This window comes from Meles meles, chromosome X, assembly GCF_922984935.1.
Source record: "Meles meles chromosome X, mMelMel3.1 paternal haplotype, whole genome shotgun sequence".
Taxonomy (NCBI): domain Eukaryota; kingdom Metazoa; phylum Chordata; class Mammalia; order Carnivora; family Mustelidae; genus Meles; species Meles meles.
Genome location: NC_060087.1, coordinates 5,577,328 through 5,593,891, shown reverse-complemented (window position 1 = coordinate 5,593,891; position 16,564 = coordinate 5,577,328). Strand labels below are relative to the sequence as shown.

Genomic DNA, 16,564 nt, shown 5'->3' with positions numbered 1-16,564 from the left:
CCTTTTTCAAGAGATGATCTTTCCTGTCCCCTTGGCTTTATTGTAACTTGGATTTTTCCAAAACCTTCTTGGTTGGAGAAAACTCTTTCCCCCTAGACATGTATGGGAAGGTGATTGGTTTTCACAGGTTGTGTTATTCATGGAGCATATTCTGAGCTTTCGAGACGTGAGCTCAGAACCTGGCTGGGTGATGTTCCCAGGATCAGCCCCCGAGGGGGAGTGAAGGACACAGCGCTGGGCAGGAGTTGGGCTGGTGTGGTACCACAACACCATCTGGAGCTGTGCCTGTGAACTTACCCTGCCTGGGACAGGGAGCTGGGTCCTTTGTCCCTCAGCATCTATCAGACCATCCCTCCATGTGGGCTTCTCCCTACAGTGTGTGGCCTGGTTCACGATCCTCTCTTCCACTGAGTATGGTTTCCACGTGGGAAAGGGTAGAGTTTGGCCATGAAATGTGTGAGCTCAATAGGAGTGTCCATTCAGCTGGGGACGCATGGGGACATTTGGGTGGCATGTGACAGGATTCAATACCAATCATTACTCTTTTTTTTTTTTTTAAGATTTTATTTATTTATTTATTTGACAGACAGAGATCACAAGCAGGCAGAGAGGCAGGCAGAGAGAGAGGGGGAAGCAGGCTCCCTGCTATGCAGAGAGCCTGATGCAGGGCTCGATCCCAAGACCCTGAGATCATGACCTGAGCCAAAGGCAGAGGCTTAACCCACTGAGGCACCCAGGCGCCCCCCGACCGTCACTCTGGTGTGCCACAAAATTCTCCCTGTGGGGTGGAAACGGTTCCAACTGTTGGCACACCAGGGACCTGTCATCCACCAGAACCCTTCTCCCTCACACCTTTTAAACCGCGCCTTTCCACTCTGACCGTAAACACTTAACCATTTTCATGCTTTTATTTGCTTTCTACAACCACTCTATCGTTGATCACTAAACCTTCACTCCGTCATCCCTCAGAGTTCAGTCTGTTGTCCCAGAGTTTCCCACCAGTATCACAGCGTAAGCAGCATGTAGGACATCTGTCAGTCCACAGATTCCGGGGTCAGGTCTCGACCCAGAGAACCCCAGCATCTAACAGATTCCACACGTGGTTCTTTGAACCCCCAGTGTGGGATGCACTGTTACACAGGCCCTTCCCCTTTTCATTTCCTGTGACGTCCTGTCTACAACCCATGACGTATCGTTTTAGTTTTGGCTTTTTTGGTCAATAGCTTCATTATTTTTGCCCTTGGGCTAATCTCTGACTGCAGATTTCTGACTCTGAATCCGTCAAGCCCTAAAGCTGCCTACTTGGGTGTGTCATTTCAGGGTGTGTTATTTCAGGGGTGGGTCCTGCTGGAGAAACTCACACGGTCTTGGGGTGCATGGGTGGCCCAGTCAGTTGGGTGTCTGACCTTGGCTCAGGTCATGATTCCCAGGTCCTGGGATCAGGCTCTGTGCTTGGTGGGGAGACAAGCTTGGTCTGTTTGTCCTCTGCCCTGCTCTCTCAAATAAACAAATGAAATATTTAAAAAAATCACACAATGACATGGAACGGTGTTCCTATGACTCTGCATAGCTCACGACCTCAGGTAAACATCTGTACCTTCCACCCATCCTGCCGGTGTAGTTTACTCGCTCCAGCTGCCACGTTCCGTCAGCAGCTAACCCGGATGCTCACGCGCTCGTCCAAGCCCTCCTCCATCAGCTCACTTCTTTTGGAAAACTACTTAGTCCTAATTTCACCGAGAAAAACAAACTGCACAAGAAGCTCCTTCCGCCCCAATTCACGTCCGTAGAAGTTCTGTACGCACGTGCGACATTCGAGGCCATCGAAAGCCACACAGAGTTTACCTTTCCGTGGCCTGGACAGACCCCCGTGTAGCACTGAGAGTCCGTCCTTCACTCCTAGAACCACAGGCTCACTGTCTGTGACACACGCGTCAGTTTAAGAAGCTGCTGGTCCTTTCTTGACTGCAGGTTAGGGAACGGAGGGGCTGCCCCCGAAAGAGGAACTCTCACGATGTGTCATGGGGGAAGAGAGGGGGTTTGTCGAGAGCCAACCTGAATTTGTAGAAGAGATTTTAATGAACCTAAGACACCACAGGTGTGACATCCATTTTTATGCAACCTAAGAAATGAAAAAAAAATGACCATAAAGTCAGGACACAGGCTCAGTGATGGTCTTTCCTAGAGGAAGCATCATTTGGGGTTACCTAGAGGTCTCCGTTGGTGAAGCATCTGCCTTCGGCTTAGGTCAGGATCTCAGGGTCCTGGGAGGAAGTCCAGGCTTGGGATCCTTGCTCAGCGGAGAGCCTGCTTCTCCCTCTTAGCCTCCCCCTGCTTGTGCTCTCTCTCTCTGCTTGTCAAATAAATAAAATCTTTTTTCTTTTAAAGAAACATCATTTAATCCCACTAATATCTTCTTGTTCTGTAATGCCTTTTATTTGGTCCAGGAGTTTCGGTGATTTCTTTCGTGTTTCATCTGCATTTTGTGACTCCTTTTGTTCCTGCATCAGTCGTCACCCGCCACGGCGTCATCTGCTCTGTCCTACTGCTTGCTTACATCCTGTAGGGTATTGGCTAAATGCGAAAGTTCAGGCTTGTGGCAGGACTTGCCACACTTTTCGTTTCTTCATTTGCATGTCTGCATGCACCACAGTTTCCCCTTTCAATGCCAAATCATCGTCTAATTATATTAATCACATTTTATTTTATTAAAAAATTTTTTGAAGGTTTCATTTATTTGTTAGAGACAGAGAGAGAGAGGAAAGGAGCAGGGCAAGGGCAGAAGTTAGAGGGAGAAGCAGACTCTCCGCTGAGCAGGGAGCCCGACGCGGGGCTGAATCCCAGGACTCTGGGATCCTGACCCAAGCCAAAGGCGGGCTGCCGACGACCGAGTCACCCAGGGGCCCCTGCACTGACCACATTTTAAATGGCGGTGAAACCCGCCCTGTGTGGAAGCAACAATGTACACACCTTAGTTTCACTGGTGAGAGCATGCACAGCGGTGACCGAGTCCTGGTGCGTGAAATGTTGGCCACTGTGACGGGCCAACAGTCATGGTGTCGCGTTCACCGCAGTCGGGGAAAGATGACGGCTGGGTTGTGTGTCTCAGTGAAGCACAGTGTCTCACAGTTTTGCCCATGGTTGCTAAAAGGACAGACTCTATATCCCAGAAGTGGATGCTGGGCATTAACTCTCGTGTCTAGAACTCCTCGCCCCTCTCATTTCCACCGTCTTTTCTTCTGTGCTTCGTCTCTAATGACTGTGGATTACAGCAGGCGTAGCTGGGATGCTCACATGTTAGTGGGGAACCCCTCCCCCAAATTGCACAGTCCTGAGGGTTGCCACGGAGATTACCTAACCCACTACCTAAGCTAACTTAACCCACCGTAGCTAGCTAGCCCACCGTGGCATCCGAGGAGCTGGATTGACGGCCAGCTCTCTGTAAGCGGGGGCTGCAGAGACCCGAAACAGTGTGGATGTCCCTGTGCCTCTCGATGTCACAAACAAAACCTGCTTTTATATTCCAATCTGCTCTTCCATTTGTATGAGTCTTTAAATCTCACGCTGCTGCCCATAGACCCGACGTGCCATTTACCCCGGACTTTGTGGACCCTTTCTGTCTTCCCTGTTCTGTCCGCTTCTCCTACTGCTCCTCCTCCTCCCTTCTTCCCAGTCTTGTCTTTGTCAACATCACTTAGAAATTATTCAGGTCAGGAAAGCGTCCAAGAAAGGCTTGGGAACAGACGTAGATGTGTCCCAACTACAGTACCCCCACTGTGGAAGCGGGTGTTGTTCCTACACAATGAACCCAAAGCCTGTGCCCTGCGGGACTGGCCGCTTGAGTCCCCAAGCATGGGTTTACTGTGTAGACATGTCGAGATGGCCACTGGCGAGTGGTTTCTGCGATCAGAAGAACTCACACACAATCGACGCGTAAAGTACACATTTCAGAGTGACGAATGGGAAGCAGTGAAGGAGACTGACATTTGCAGGGACGTTTCTTTGTTGCTCAGGTTTTCTATCAGCATTTCTGTAGCCATCCGATGTCTAGTAGGTGTTCTTCTCGCGCTTCCCCTTGTACAATGAGTCATTCACTCAATTTTAGTTATGACCTTCAGTGCTCCCACTAAACCAGCTTCAGGCTGGAATTATTTCAGCACAAATCAGGGATTCTGTCGGGAAATCGTCCAGGGTTTTATGTGATTCCGTGGGGACGGCCCACCTTTCTGGAGTTGTCTCCTGAAAATACACATCGGAATACCAAATACGGCTTAGGGAATTCGTATCCGAAGTCCTAGCTGGCAAGAGTGGATCCGGGACCAGCAGGTCCTCCTGGAGAGGGGACTGACGTGGGAGACCGTAGCTTGAGACATCCTAAGAGAAGCTACCGCTTCTGATCCTGTGTTGGGTCCCGCCCTCCTCACAGGGACCCTGAGGAGTAAAAATTCTGTCCTGATCTAATGCTGTCCCCCATATAGAACTCATTAGAATATTCCTTGTCAAAATTCATCGTAGCATGTTAATAAAATGTAATGTTTTCCCATATGGCATAGTCTGGTACTTGCTGTGCTATAGATTTCCTTTTGAAAACTTTAATTACGTGCATCTGTAAAAAGATAATTCGCATGATCATTTCTAAAATAATTTGTATTTGATTCTGAATGCAAGTTTTTTTGTTCCGTTTTTGATATTCTGATGCTGCATCTCTTGAGCTCTATAGGAAACAAAATAATGAACCTACTTCCTAAAAGCTCCTCTCAGAGAACGTGAAGAGTTTGCGCAGCTCAGTCTATTTAACTTCATGCTCTTCAGGTCCTTATGACCTAATGATTAAAGTGTAAATTTCTCGTATGACTCCCTATTCCCTTTCATTCATTTATTTAATTAATAGTATGTCTTAAGGTGGTCAGGGAGCCCACGGTAAGCAAGAGATACAGACAGACGCTGCCTTTACCATGTTTTCAGGCACATGATCATGAAAAATAACCCATTTACAGGTGTCCACCATGGTAGAGTGTTTTGGAAGAGAAGTGCAAGGAGCTTTCTAGAGTGTGTGTCACCGGGGATCTGGGTTGTCACCAGGGACCTGGGATAGATAGGGTGCAGGGGTCATGGAAGCCTTCCCCAAAGTAGCGGCATTTTCTGTGACCTGAAGGATGCACGGAGCCTGGCCTGGGGGGGCACATGTTCTGGGTGGAGGGACAGGGCTCGCACAGCTTCTTATTCCCGAGGTGCTGCTGGGCACGAAGACGTGAAGCAAAGACACTGTGGCCAGGCGTGCCTTCCGGCACTGGGCACGGGGAAGGGCTGGGCGTCCGCGGAGACAGACACGTGGATGGCCAACGGTTCTAGAGAATTCAGTTCAGTGTGACGTTGGTGGAATCCAGAGAGGATTTTCTGACAGAGACTGGGGGGTAGAAGGACATTTATTTAAGGAGGGCGACCCGTAACATTTGAAAGAAGTCCTACTTAAGATCAACAAATACACACACAAAGCTTGCTTTCTTTCCCCTCTCGAAACTTTGATGTGGATTTTGTTTTTTAGAGTCGCTTCAGGTTCCCATCAAAACCGAGGAGGAGGTACACCGTTCTAGAGACTCCCTGTCCCCACATATGCACGCCTCCCCTGGGATGCACATCCCTCACTCATGGTCCGTGGGCTGTGTCCGTGAATCTTCCGTGACACACCGTTATCCCCCGAGGCCACAGTTCACGTTAGGGTTCCCTCCTGGTGCTGTACATGACAAATGGATAAGGACATGGAGCCACCATTATGCTATCAGAGGATTTTCACTGCCTTAAAAATCCCTTCTGTCGGGGCGCCTGGGTGGCTCAGTGGGTTGAGCCTCTGCCTTCAGCTCAGGTCATGATCCCAGGGTCCTGGGATGGAGCCCCACATCGGGCTCTCTGCTCAGTGGGGAGCCTGCTTCCTCCCTCTCTCTCTGTCTGCCTCTCTGCCTACTTGTGATCTCTGTCAAATAAATAAATAAAATCTTAAAAAAAAAATCCTTTCTGTCCCACCGTTTATGTTCCCCCCTCCTCTGCCCTGCCTGCCCACGATCTTTCCCCCATCTCCTTAGTTTTGCCTTTTTGGGAAGGTTGTATATTTGGAATCCTATAGCACACAGCCTTTCCGGATGAGCTTCTCTCACTTAGTGAGGTACGTAGAAGCGTCCTGAGAAATATTTTGAACAAAATCTATAGTCGAAATGATCACTTGCAAAGATTCATTAGAAAAAAAATTCCAAGCCACAGAAATACCTTCTCATAATGTCCTTCTCCAGCACTATCTTTTAGCTGCTGTGGAATACAGGGAAAATTCCAAGTATGTTGACTGTAGACGAGCACACCCTGTTAATGATAAATGAAATTAAGTGTATTATTCCATGGTTCCAAAGTAATAGGAAATTATTAATAGGAATAGAAAATGAAATTAAGTATATTATTCTGTGGTTCCAAAGTAATAGGAAATTATTAATAGTAATAGGGAAATATTCTGCTTGAAAATGAATTCCTAAATTTTAATCCATACCTTAATTTTCCTTTTTTGATTTTTTTATTTTAGTTTTATTTAGGTAATGGGGCTTGAACTCACCATCCTGAGATCAAGAGTCATATGGTCTTGGGCTGAGCCACCCAAGTGCCCATCCATGCCTTCGTTTAAAAAAAAAAACCTTACATTTATTTTTATTTTTTATTTCTAAAAAGATTTTAGTTAAGATTTTTTTTTTAATTTATTTGAGAGAGATCACAAGTAGGCAGAGAGTGAGAGGAGGAAGCAGGCTCCCTGCTGAACAGAGAGCCCGATGTGGGCCTCGATCCCAAAGAAGCTGAGGGGGGATCGTGACCTGAGCTGAAGGCAGAGGCTTTACCGACTGAGCCATCCAGGCACCCCAAAAAACTTATGTTTAATATGAGATCAGAATTGTCAACTGACAGTCAAAGCTGATGATTTGTAGCTTCACACGGTTACATGGTAAACATTTAACGGTAAACCGTGGTGGGTTTTCCGGGATAGTTTCAGTTTCAAATGTTCTGTCCTGCAGTTGGACACAGTGTAGTGTTGGGTTTGCAGAACTGCCAATTAGCCCTGGTTGCACACCTGCACGTGCTTGTGTAAAAGAAAATGTGCGAGCTGTTCTCTCTTCTCTTTTTGCAAACGCTTCTATCTAGATAGCTAGTTCTCATTTATCCTTATCCTTTCTTTGTGGGTTGTCTTGGAGTAAATGACGTGTTTTCTTTACTCAAAGCTTTTGGAGAATCATTTTTCTTTAAGGAAGAAGGCAATCAAAAAGTGAGAAATGGAGAGACTTTGAACATGAACATGTCATTGAAATAATGTCCGGGTGCAGCTGATTGAACTTACCTAAACTCTTTGAAAGTTGGACTGACTAGCGCTCATGTTTGATCTAGTTAAACCAGTAAAATACAGGATGTAATCTTTACCCCAGCCCCTGTCTGATCCTACCTGGAGCTACAATAATGATTCAACAGGCAATCGTCCTGCGACTCTTTGTCTTCGCTGGCTTGAAGCCAGAAGGAGGCTTGATTGCAAATACTGTATTTTGTTTGCGTTCTCCAGTGGCTTCACAGGCGCAGGCTATTGTAATCTGACTAAGAACTTCCCCCGGGGGCGGGATGTTGAAATGTACTGAATTCTTGTATTTTTCCACGGCTCTTCTGCTCCCAGAGCATGACAGGTGAGCAGTGGGGCTGGATGGTTTGGTGTGTGTGCACCTGGCGTTCATCGGGGGCTTTACCAGTATCCCTGTTGCCATTAGGCAGGGTTCTTAGAAGTTCTTTGTGGAGGTAAATAGGACGGCGGATGCTGATTGATAAAGGCCAAAGCAAAGAACAGCTGCAAAACCTTGCCGTGGGGCGATTGTTTTAAGAAAAACAGGAAACCTAAAATCCAAAAAGGAAATGCGGACGGACATATCTGTGGACGTGTGTGTGCGTGTGTGTATAGAAATTTCTGCACAGAGAGAAAACATGGATAAATTTAAACGGCGAATGACAATGAAAATGTTTACAACACCTGTTATGGACAAATGATTATGAAATCTAGTTGGCACCCGAAGCTGCTAGAGTCGATAAGGCTAAAGAACCCAGAACAGAGATGGTGAAATGCAGACGGTTCGGGAAAGGAGATACACGTGCCTGAAGGAAATGAAACCGAAAATAATACCTTTGCCCGTTCATATTGGCAAACGTGGCAACGCGGTTACCATCCAGGAGAAAAACGTGGGCTCCCTCTCCTGAGCCTCACTAAGAAGATTGGGCTCCATTATACATATGAACCAGGGGGTTTGAGTACAGGGTCACCCCCCTCCTGAAAACAGTCATAACGGCAAACAAAGTAATGTCGGTCGTAATGGATGTTTTTTTCTGACATCTAGCTCTGTTGCAGACATTTTGCTAAATACTTTACGAGGATTATGCGTTTAATCCTCCCGAGCATTCTGGGACGTACTGTCGTCGGTAAGAACAACAACAGAAAACCCGATTACCACCGTAATAATCTTCCTCGCTCGCTTGCTGTGGCCCCCAGTATTTCTCTATAATGACAGCTTCTCATTTCATGCTTAGTGGGACATTCTGCTTAGAACGAAAATGTTCTGGTCGAGAAAAAGCCCTGATGTTAATTCCGCCCCCTCCAAATGCACGCAGCTTGGCCGAGAGGCTACAGCTGTTGGTTTGATGGTCTTTGGAGCACTGGGTTTGCGCATGGCAGGGCAGTAGACCGTGCCTTTGCTGGGGCGCTGAAGGCCCTCCGTGCTCCATCCTTGGTGTTTTCTTGTCCAGCTTTGGCCGTTTTACCTACAGTCAAAGGAAGCAAGAGGGAGCTAAATCAAGGTGTGCCAGACTCTTCCTAGCCTTTCTTTCTTTTTTTTTTTTATCCTCTGAGATGTACATAACACATTTTATTTCTAGCAATCAGTCCAAATCGACTCTCATCTGCTCTGTCTGTGCCTGCAGCCTCCTCTCCTGGTCTCTGTTCCAGCCCATCAGTCTGATCTGCTGCTTCCTGAACCCATGACACTCCGGACCATATAAGCAACCTTGGCCCCTCCCAAGATTCTAACTCGGCAGATTCCTGCAAAGCCCACCATCGGGTTCACCCCTTGTTTCTTGCAACCCTTACTCAGGGAGGCATTCACACTATGCCTAGCCATTTGCTTCATGACTCTGGCTGTTTCACTTGGCTTCTGGGAGTCCCCGTTTCTCAGCTGTGAAACGGGTCGATGAAGTGATGTCATGGTGTGGGGTGTGCGTGCGGGCTGAATATGGGGAGCACCAAGCACAGGCCTGCTATGAAGATGTGGGCAATAATGCAACCATAATCCCGACGGATAATAATCCCGGCAAAGGCGTACCCCCACCTTCCATTCATAATACTTTATCGGCCCTCGCTCTGGTCCAGCAGCAACTGCCGTGTCCACTCGGCAGCCCTCGGGTGCCTCCCGCGGGCAGCGACGGACGCCACCTCTGTGAGAGCCGGGAGCTGGGCCGCTGTCCTGGGAGGCATTCCAGGACAGAGGGGAAAGGCACTCCCGTGGCGGAGCTGACTTGAGTAAAAGACGTCTATCCCAAGCCCACAGACTGGGGGGTGCATGTCTCCAGAGCAGCGCAGCAAGGACAGAGGCCATTAGGGCACCGTGACGTCCTCCAGAGGCCTTGTCCATCTGTCCAGGGTGGGGAGGACTGTCCATCTGTCCAGGGCAGGGAGGATGGGGAGGGAACAGGGCAGAAGCTGGGCCATGTCTAGGTTCCCTGCACAAGGAGCAGGACCTTCTGACCACGGTCCTCAGACCGTGACCCCGATAAAGAGGTTGTGTTGGTTCAGACGCTTGACCCTGACTCCAACATCCAGGCTCACTCATTTCAGCCCAGAGTCCCTTGCGAAGGGACCCCACCGCTGTCTGTCACTGGGCGCTGAGCATGGGGTGCTCGGGCTGGGGTCCGGGGTGCCCCGATGAGTGTGGTCCTGGGAAGTCCCCGCAGGAACCCGCCCCACACAGCGCTGGGAGGAAGGGCCGTCCCCGGCAGGACGGCGAGGCTGGCTTCTCGTAGGAGGCTCACCGAAGGCGCCTCGGAGGCCGCTCTCCGCTTTTCCGTGGTGCGCCTCTCGAGTCTGACCTCGGCCTTTTGCCGTGGTCACCCTTCGTCTGGGCGACCACGCTGCAGCCTGCCTGATCGCCCTGTGAACTCCAAGTGTGTCTCCGCACCCGGGGCTCCTCTGACGAGTGTCCGTCTACGCGCGGTGCGTGCTTTCCCGCGTCGTTTCTACGAACCCTTCCTTCCCGGGAATTAACACGGCCACCTTTTGTCTTGCCTTGTCCTCTACCCGGGCTCATTATTCTCCCAATGCGGACCCTGCCAGAAATCACACTTTTCCTCCTCCCCGACTGTTCCTGTCCTTGCCCAGCTCCGGTCCGGCTAGTCCGGCCAGGGAACCTTGAGAAGCAGCGAGAGATGTGGGCGCACTGAGGCCGTGCAGAGGTCGGCAGGGCATCGGGTAGGTGATACCAGATTAGCTGACATCGTGGGTCTGCCTTACGATTCCGGGGCTGCGGGGCTGCAAAGGAGAGTTACGGCCTTATGGTAGATCTCACGGTTACAGCTTTGACATGGGGCTGTGGCGCTTCAGCCTGGCCATCTCAGTCGAGCGGGGGAAACGTTCTGACTCGGTGTGGTTGAGGCTGATCCAGTGGGAATCCTGTATTAGGACGGCGTGTTATTGGAAGTGCGGTATGTTTAGGTAGATTCTTGGGAGCAGAAGAGAAAAATGGGATCTTTCCATACAACGCAATCGGACAAATCGGTAGGAGTGTTGGTTTTTGCAGCCGTAGTGGCAGAGCGAAATCCTCTACCGTTTAGCCGGCCGAGAGCCATGGTGCCGCGTGGCCGAATGTAGACACAAAAGGCCACCTGTCTACTGTTCCATTTGCATGAAATTTCCAGAATTGGTCAACTCTACAGAGAAGGAGAGTAGGTCAGTGGTTGCCAGGGGCTCGAGGGAGGGAGTTGGGAGCGTGACTGCTGGTGGGTCCAAGTTTCATTCTGGGTTTGGTGACAGAGTTCGACGATGAGATGGGGGCGACAGTCTTGTGAGGGCACCTCTCGGTCTTCAGAACGGACTTCTGACTACAAACCGTTGGTGTGTACGCTTCGAGTGACGTACACTTCGCGTGTATGAATTGTATCTCCATGAACTTGCTGTAAACATATTTTTTAAAAGATATATTGGGTCAGTTTTCTCTTCTGTGAATGGGGAACAAATGGGGAACTGTTGTCTGGGCAGAAGATGATGTTCTCCAAATGCAAAGTTTAGAGATTCAGAGGAATAGGCCCGTACGTGTCCTACCCAACCCTGAACGTCAAGGAACGAGGAACCACAGCATCTAAACTATGGGTTGACTGCTCTTACTCTCTCTACCAACCACTGCAACCTCACACATTCGGACATAACGTATCCTAGCCACAGGAGAAATCACGACCAAGACGTTGGTCATGGGGGAATGAGAGGTTTCCCCGCAGAAATGTGGATGGGAGATACAGTAAACCATAGTTCTGATATTTCTTCCACGCTGAGTGAGTTATCAAGCCATGCTGCGTGGTGTAGGTGTTCTATTTCCTTATGCCGGCAACATCATGCATGAGATAGTGTTCCCTTTAACAGACGGATAAACTCCAGGTACAAGGGTAGCAAGTCCCTTGTCCACACTCACACATCCACCCGGTGACTTTTCAGTAACAGCAGACTCCCAGGCTCCAACTCTATGACTGTGAATGGGTTGAGATGAAAACCCCTGACTTCTAAATTTACCAAAACTGCTTACTACTGGAGAGATGCCTAGTGTTCATTTTCCCACTGGTCTGCATTTCATGGCTCAGCACGGCAGGAGAGGTGGCTCGGACCCTTTTCGTCTCAGGCAACTTAAAATCTTTCTTACTTTGTACATCTGTGTTTCTATCATGAGGTCAGGGATGAAACTGGAACTTACGTTAGAAACACGTTTTCTGTTTGGGGAAGAGAGAACATCGGGGTGGCGAAATTGCTCTTCTGTTAAGGATGATATTGAAAAATGATACTCACAGTGTCCAGTTATCAGTTAGAAAATTATTTAATGAGCCAATATTTCTTTCTCTTTTTGCAGAACAATGGTTCCCTGGTTTGGTGCCGGAATCACAAGCAATGTTCTAAGGTATGTTCCCTACAACTGCGTCAATATTTCTAAAAGCCTTTAATTTGGAGATAATTCTAGAGTCGCAGGAGGTTGCAGAGACTGCAGAGAAATTACCCATATTCCCTATGCAGTTTCCACCGAAAGTTGCACGTCGCATATTTGTAGGACAATGTCGAAAGCGGAACGCTGACATCGATGCAATGTACGTGTGTCACCATATGCCAGTTCATGACTTGTAGGTTCAGTTAGCCACCGCGGCAATCAAGACACACATACCAGTTTTTCTATACATTTCCTCATTTCTCTCCCTGTAATTTTTTTTTTAATCCAAAAACATTTTAAGGGGAAAACGTCTTCTGGTTGCCCCAGAAGATTCACTGCATTCTACATACACTTAAGCTATTTTGTCTGTAGTTTCGTTGGCAGGAATTTGCGCTACTGTGGTTTGTGGGACATGTACGGTGGGTCAGTCCGATGACCGGAATATCTTCTTCGTGTATTTGATCTTCCTCCACCGTCTCGGCTCACAGCTCCCCAAACCCTTGGGACTTTCTGAGCAGTAAGAACACGGGGACCATCTTCTGGGCTACTTGGTCTCTTGTCCTCGGTTTCTAAAATCCCTCTGGAGCCCCAGAGGTAAACGAGGGTCTCGTTATTCATAACAAGCCCCTCTCCACCGCCAAGGGGTTTAGTGAACGAGGTGACTTTTGGAACACGGCTAAGGAAGGGGGCTCTTGCTAGGCAAACCAACCCCGAGTCAAGGGTTGGAACTTTCAGGTCCGCTCCCTGATTCCCAGCACAGGAGAGAGAGCGGGAGGTGGATTCAATCACCAACACCCAATGATTTGATCAGTCGTGCCTAGATAACGAAGCCTCCATTTAAAGCAGAACAAAAAGGAGGGGTTTGGAGAGCTCCCACGTGTGATACATGCGCAGACGCAGACCTGGGGACAGGTGGTGTCCTTGGAAGCTCCCACCACTTCCCCGTGCCTGGCCCTGTGCGTCTCTCCCGCCTGTCTTCTCCTGAGCTAATATCCTCTCAGAATAAACCCGTCGAACGCGAGCGGCTCATAAAGTGTTGCTCACGTGTGCTGCTGAGCTGCCCTAGCAAATGAGTGGAAGCCAGCGAGGGGGTCAGTGGGACCCTGCCGTGTGCAGCAGGTCAGGCAGAGGCACAGGTGACCTCTGGGATCTGTCATGGGCACGGAGGTGGGTGTGAGGCAGGGGCGTGGGGAGCAGCCTGTGCGACCGCGCCCTTCACCCCTGAGACGGACACTGTCACCAGGTACGTAGTGTCAGAAGTGAGCTAACATGTAGGACGCTCAGCTGATGCCCGAGGGCTGGTGGGCGTTTGTAGAAGCCGCACCCGCCCATCCCCACACAAGTTGGAATGGGGTGCGGAACTTTTAGAATTGCTGGTTAAATAATTTGACTCTTGAAAAAGCCTCCTTTCCATTTCTGAGTAACCCTCGCTGTGCGCACGCTTTCTAAAGTTGTCATTGTATTCGTTCGTGCAGGGAATAGCGTACGTTTGACCTCAGTCCCCAAACACAGCAATTTTGAAAAAAAATACGTATATAACAGGTATATATTTGTAGTATGTACGTATGAATACAGTTTACCGCTGGCTGAAGATATTGGCAACTCTGGGATCCCAATAGTGTTTGAGGAGCTTTATTTCAGCCACATTACTATTAGACTTAAAATTCCAACAGTCCTTTATTTTATAACTAAAATGTTATCTGGGCACATAGCACTAAAGTTGTGTGTTTCTGAAGAACATTATTATTTTGAAGGGTCTTCCAAACCCGTTCTCTCCCAGTCAGTGACCGTGGGCTGATATCCCCACACCAGGAACTTCACTGCCGTGATCCATTCCAACGTCCGTGCACACATGGGGACGTCTAATACACACGGACTTTATTGAAAATAGAATTCATAGTGAAATGTGGAATGGTGTGACGGAAGTAAGCTTTGCTTAGCTCTGACTTGCTCAGTCTTGGGCAGAAATGAAATGCCTCGTTTATGGTACTTTCACTCTTTTTATGTCATAACTTCAACCTTTGCTCTGGTGAGACCTTTCCTAGGCTCTTTCACATTGTTCTTCCACTGGCGTGTTGGGTAACTCGTTTATGTCATCATCGCAGGAAGGTGTATGTACACACACAGAGAAAATGACATGAGGCTGATGAGATTCCATGAGTAGCGTTTCTGCCCCGTTTTATATCAGTCAAATATTACATGAATTACCATTATTATCTCTCATTAAGCAACACCCTTTCTCCTTACTCCATTAAGAAATTAATTCTTTTTTTATCCCTTTAAAAGAAGTTCAAATGGAAAAGTCTCTTGTGAACTGTGTTTTTAAGTATCCTAATTAAAGACCCCCTCCCCCCACCGCCTGTCAGAACGGTGGGTTGTTAAACTGTCTCTTCTCGTGAATGATCCAGGCTGACACGAGAGACTGTGTTTCACAAGAAAAGAAATCAATTCCTTTTGCCTAAAAGCAAGGAACGCATTAATAAGTTACAGCTAACCCCACCAGAAACTTTGGAATACAGTACAAAGCAGATGTCAGTTGAAGGGTTGGCTTTAGTCTGAATCTTTGGGAACGAATCTTACGCGCTAATCCAAGTTATCTCCTTTGGATATTACCACTACCGGCTATGTTTGCAGCTAATTACAGTTTGCATTTCTTTTCAGATCTGTGGAACCCGTAGTCTCTTTGCTCTTCATCTTTAGGGTGATGAGGGGAAGCGTGAGCGGTAGGGACTCCGTTTCACAGGTGGGGACACTCGGGCACATGCCTAGTCGATAACAGTCCTGGAGTCAACCGGCAGAGGGTGGAGGGTGCCCGAGTGCGGACTGCGGCCTTCTCCGTCGTGCTGCCCAGAGATCAACAACTGGAAAACCTGTTGTGAATAATACTGCGACAGCCGAGTAACAGATAAAACCTGAGAGTAATAATACTGCGACAGCCGAGTAACAGATAAAACCTGAGAGTAATAATACTGCGACAGCCGAGTAACAGATAAAACCTGAGAGTAATAATGATGTAACTTTCTGAATGTGTTTTGAAAGATAAGGATCGTGCAATGGTTGGTACAAGCCACGCACGCTCATCGTTTGTGAGTTTGTGGCTGCCATCGACAAACATGATCCTGCCTCCCGGCCTCCTGCACCGCCGACCCTGCCCCTTGTCCCGCAGGCCATCATCTGCCTGGGCCGTCCACGAGCATCATGTGGAGTCTCCCAGCTGCGGCTTTTGCCCCAAACCGTGCAGTCCGCACAGGGCTCCTGGAATGACCATCTAGACATAAAAGCTGAATTGTGCTGCCCGCCTTACATCTGTTGCTCTCTCTCCATCTTGCTCAGACCCAAACGCTGGCCCCGTGTCTCCCCTCTTTCTCTCTTCTACTTGATCTCCTCCTACTTTGGCCCTTGGAGGCTGCTCTTCTCTCCACCCAGAACTGGGTGTCTCTCCCCCCTGCCCTCATTCCCATCCCAGTGACACGGGCACCTTCTCAGCCTCGCTTTCCTCGACCACCCCCTGCCCATCATCCCACGGTTCATTGGCACCCTGACGTGCCATTATAGAGGTCTTGTTGTATCTCTCACTCTGTCTCCTGGACCAGAAAGTAAACTCTTGGCAGAAGCCGACTCTGCCTTCTTTGCTGACTGTGCTGTTCCCCACTGTCCTAGCATATGATGCTGGGGGACACCTACCAGCTGCTCAACAGATATTTCTGAGGAAGGAATGAATGAATAAGACTGTATTACATTTCTTCCTCCCCAAAGTGCATCTTTAGTGCATTACCTTTACGAGAAAGTAACAATACAGTCCATTTTGTTTCCATGTAACTTAGCAAGATGATTCATTATTCAGAGAATCTACACCTTTGTCCTCTACTCAGTTCTCTGTCACGAAGTCAGCACTGCCAACTCAAGGGTCTTCCGCACCATTCGCCTTATAGGTTGTGTGGAGTAGTGACTGATTGTCCTGTGTAGGTTTACGCGGTGGTTCTCAACCGGGGGTGATTTTGCTCCCAAGAGCACATGTACAATGGCTTGGGACAGTTTTGGTTGTCTCAGGTGGTGGTGGAAGGCCACAGGCAGCAGGTGGCTGGAGGTCGGGGATGCTGACGGCAACCCGCAGTGCCCAGGACGGCTCTGCACAGCAACAGTTACCTGGTCTACATGTCCATAGTGCCGAGGTGCAGAACCCTGGTCCGTGCATTTTGGCGGCTACAAAAGAAATGAAGAACGCAGCTCTAGTCTCTCCACTTGTACTTTCTGATGTGATAGAAAAGTAAGTGTGTCATTTACTGGGCACGTGGTATGCATGGAGCGCCATCCAGGGGCTTGGTACCTGT

At 48.8% G+C, this 16,564-nt stretch overlaps 1 protein-coding gene across 1 annotated transcript in view; it reads left to right on the top strand.

Annotated features, from left to right (window-relative positions):
* ANOS1 (anosmin 1) overlaps positions 1-16,564 on the top strand; it is a 175,593-nt gene that overhangs the window by 21,538 nt on the left and 137,491 nt on the right. The window contains exon 2 of the mRNA XM_045994971.1: positions 12,162-12,209. Within this exon, the coding sequence (XP_045850927.1) occupies positions 12,162-12,209 (48 nt within the window). The remainder of the gene's footprint in view (positions 1-12,161; positions 12,210-16,564) is intronic.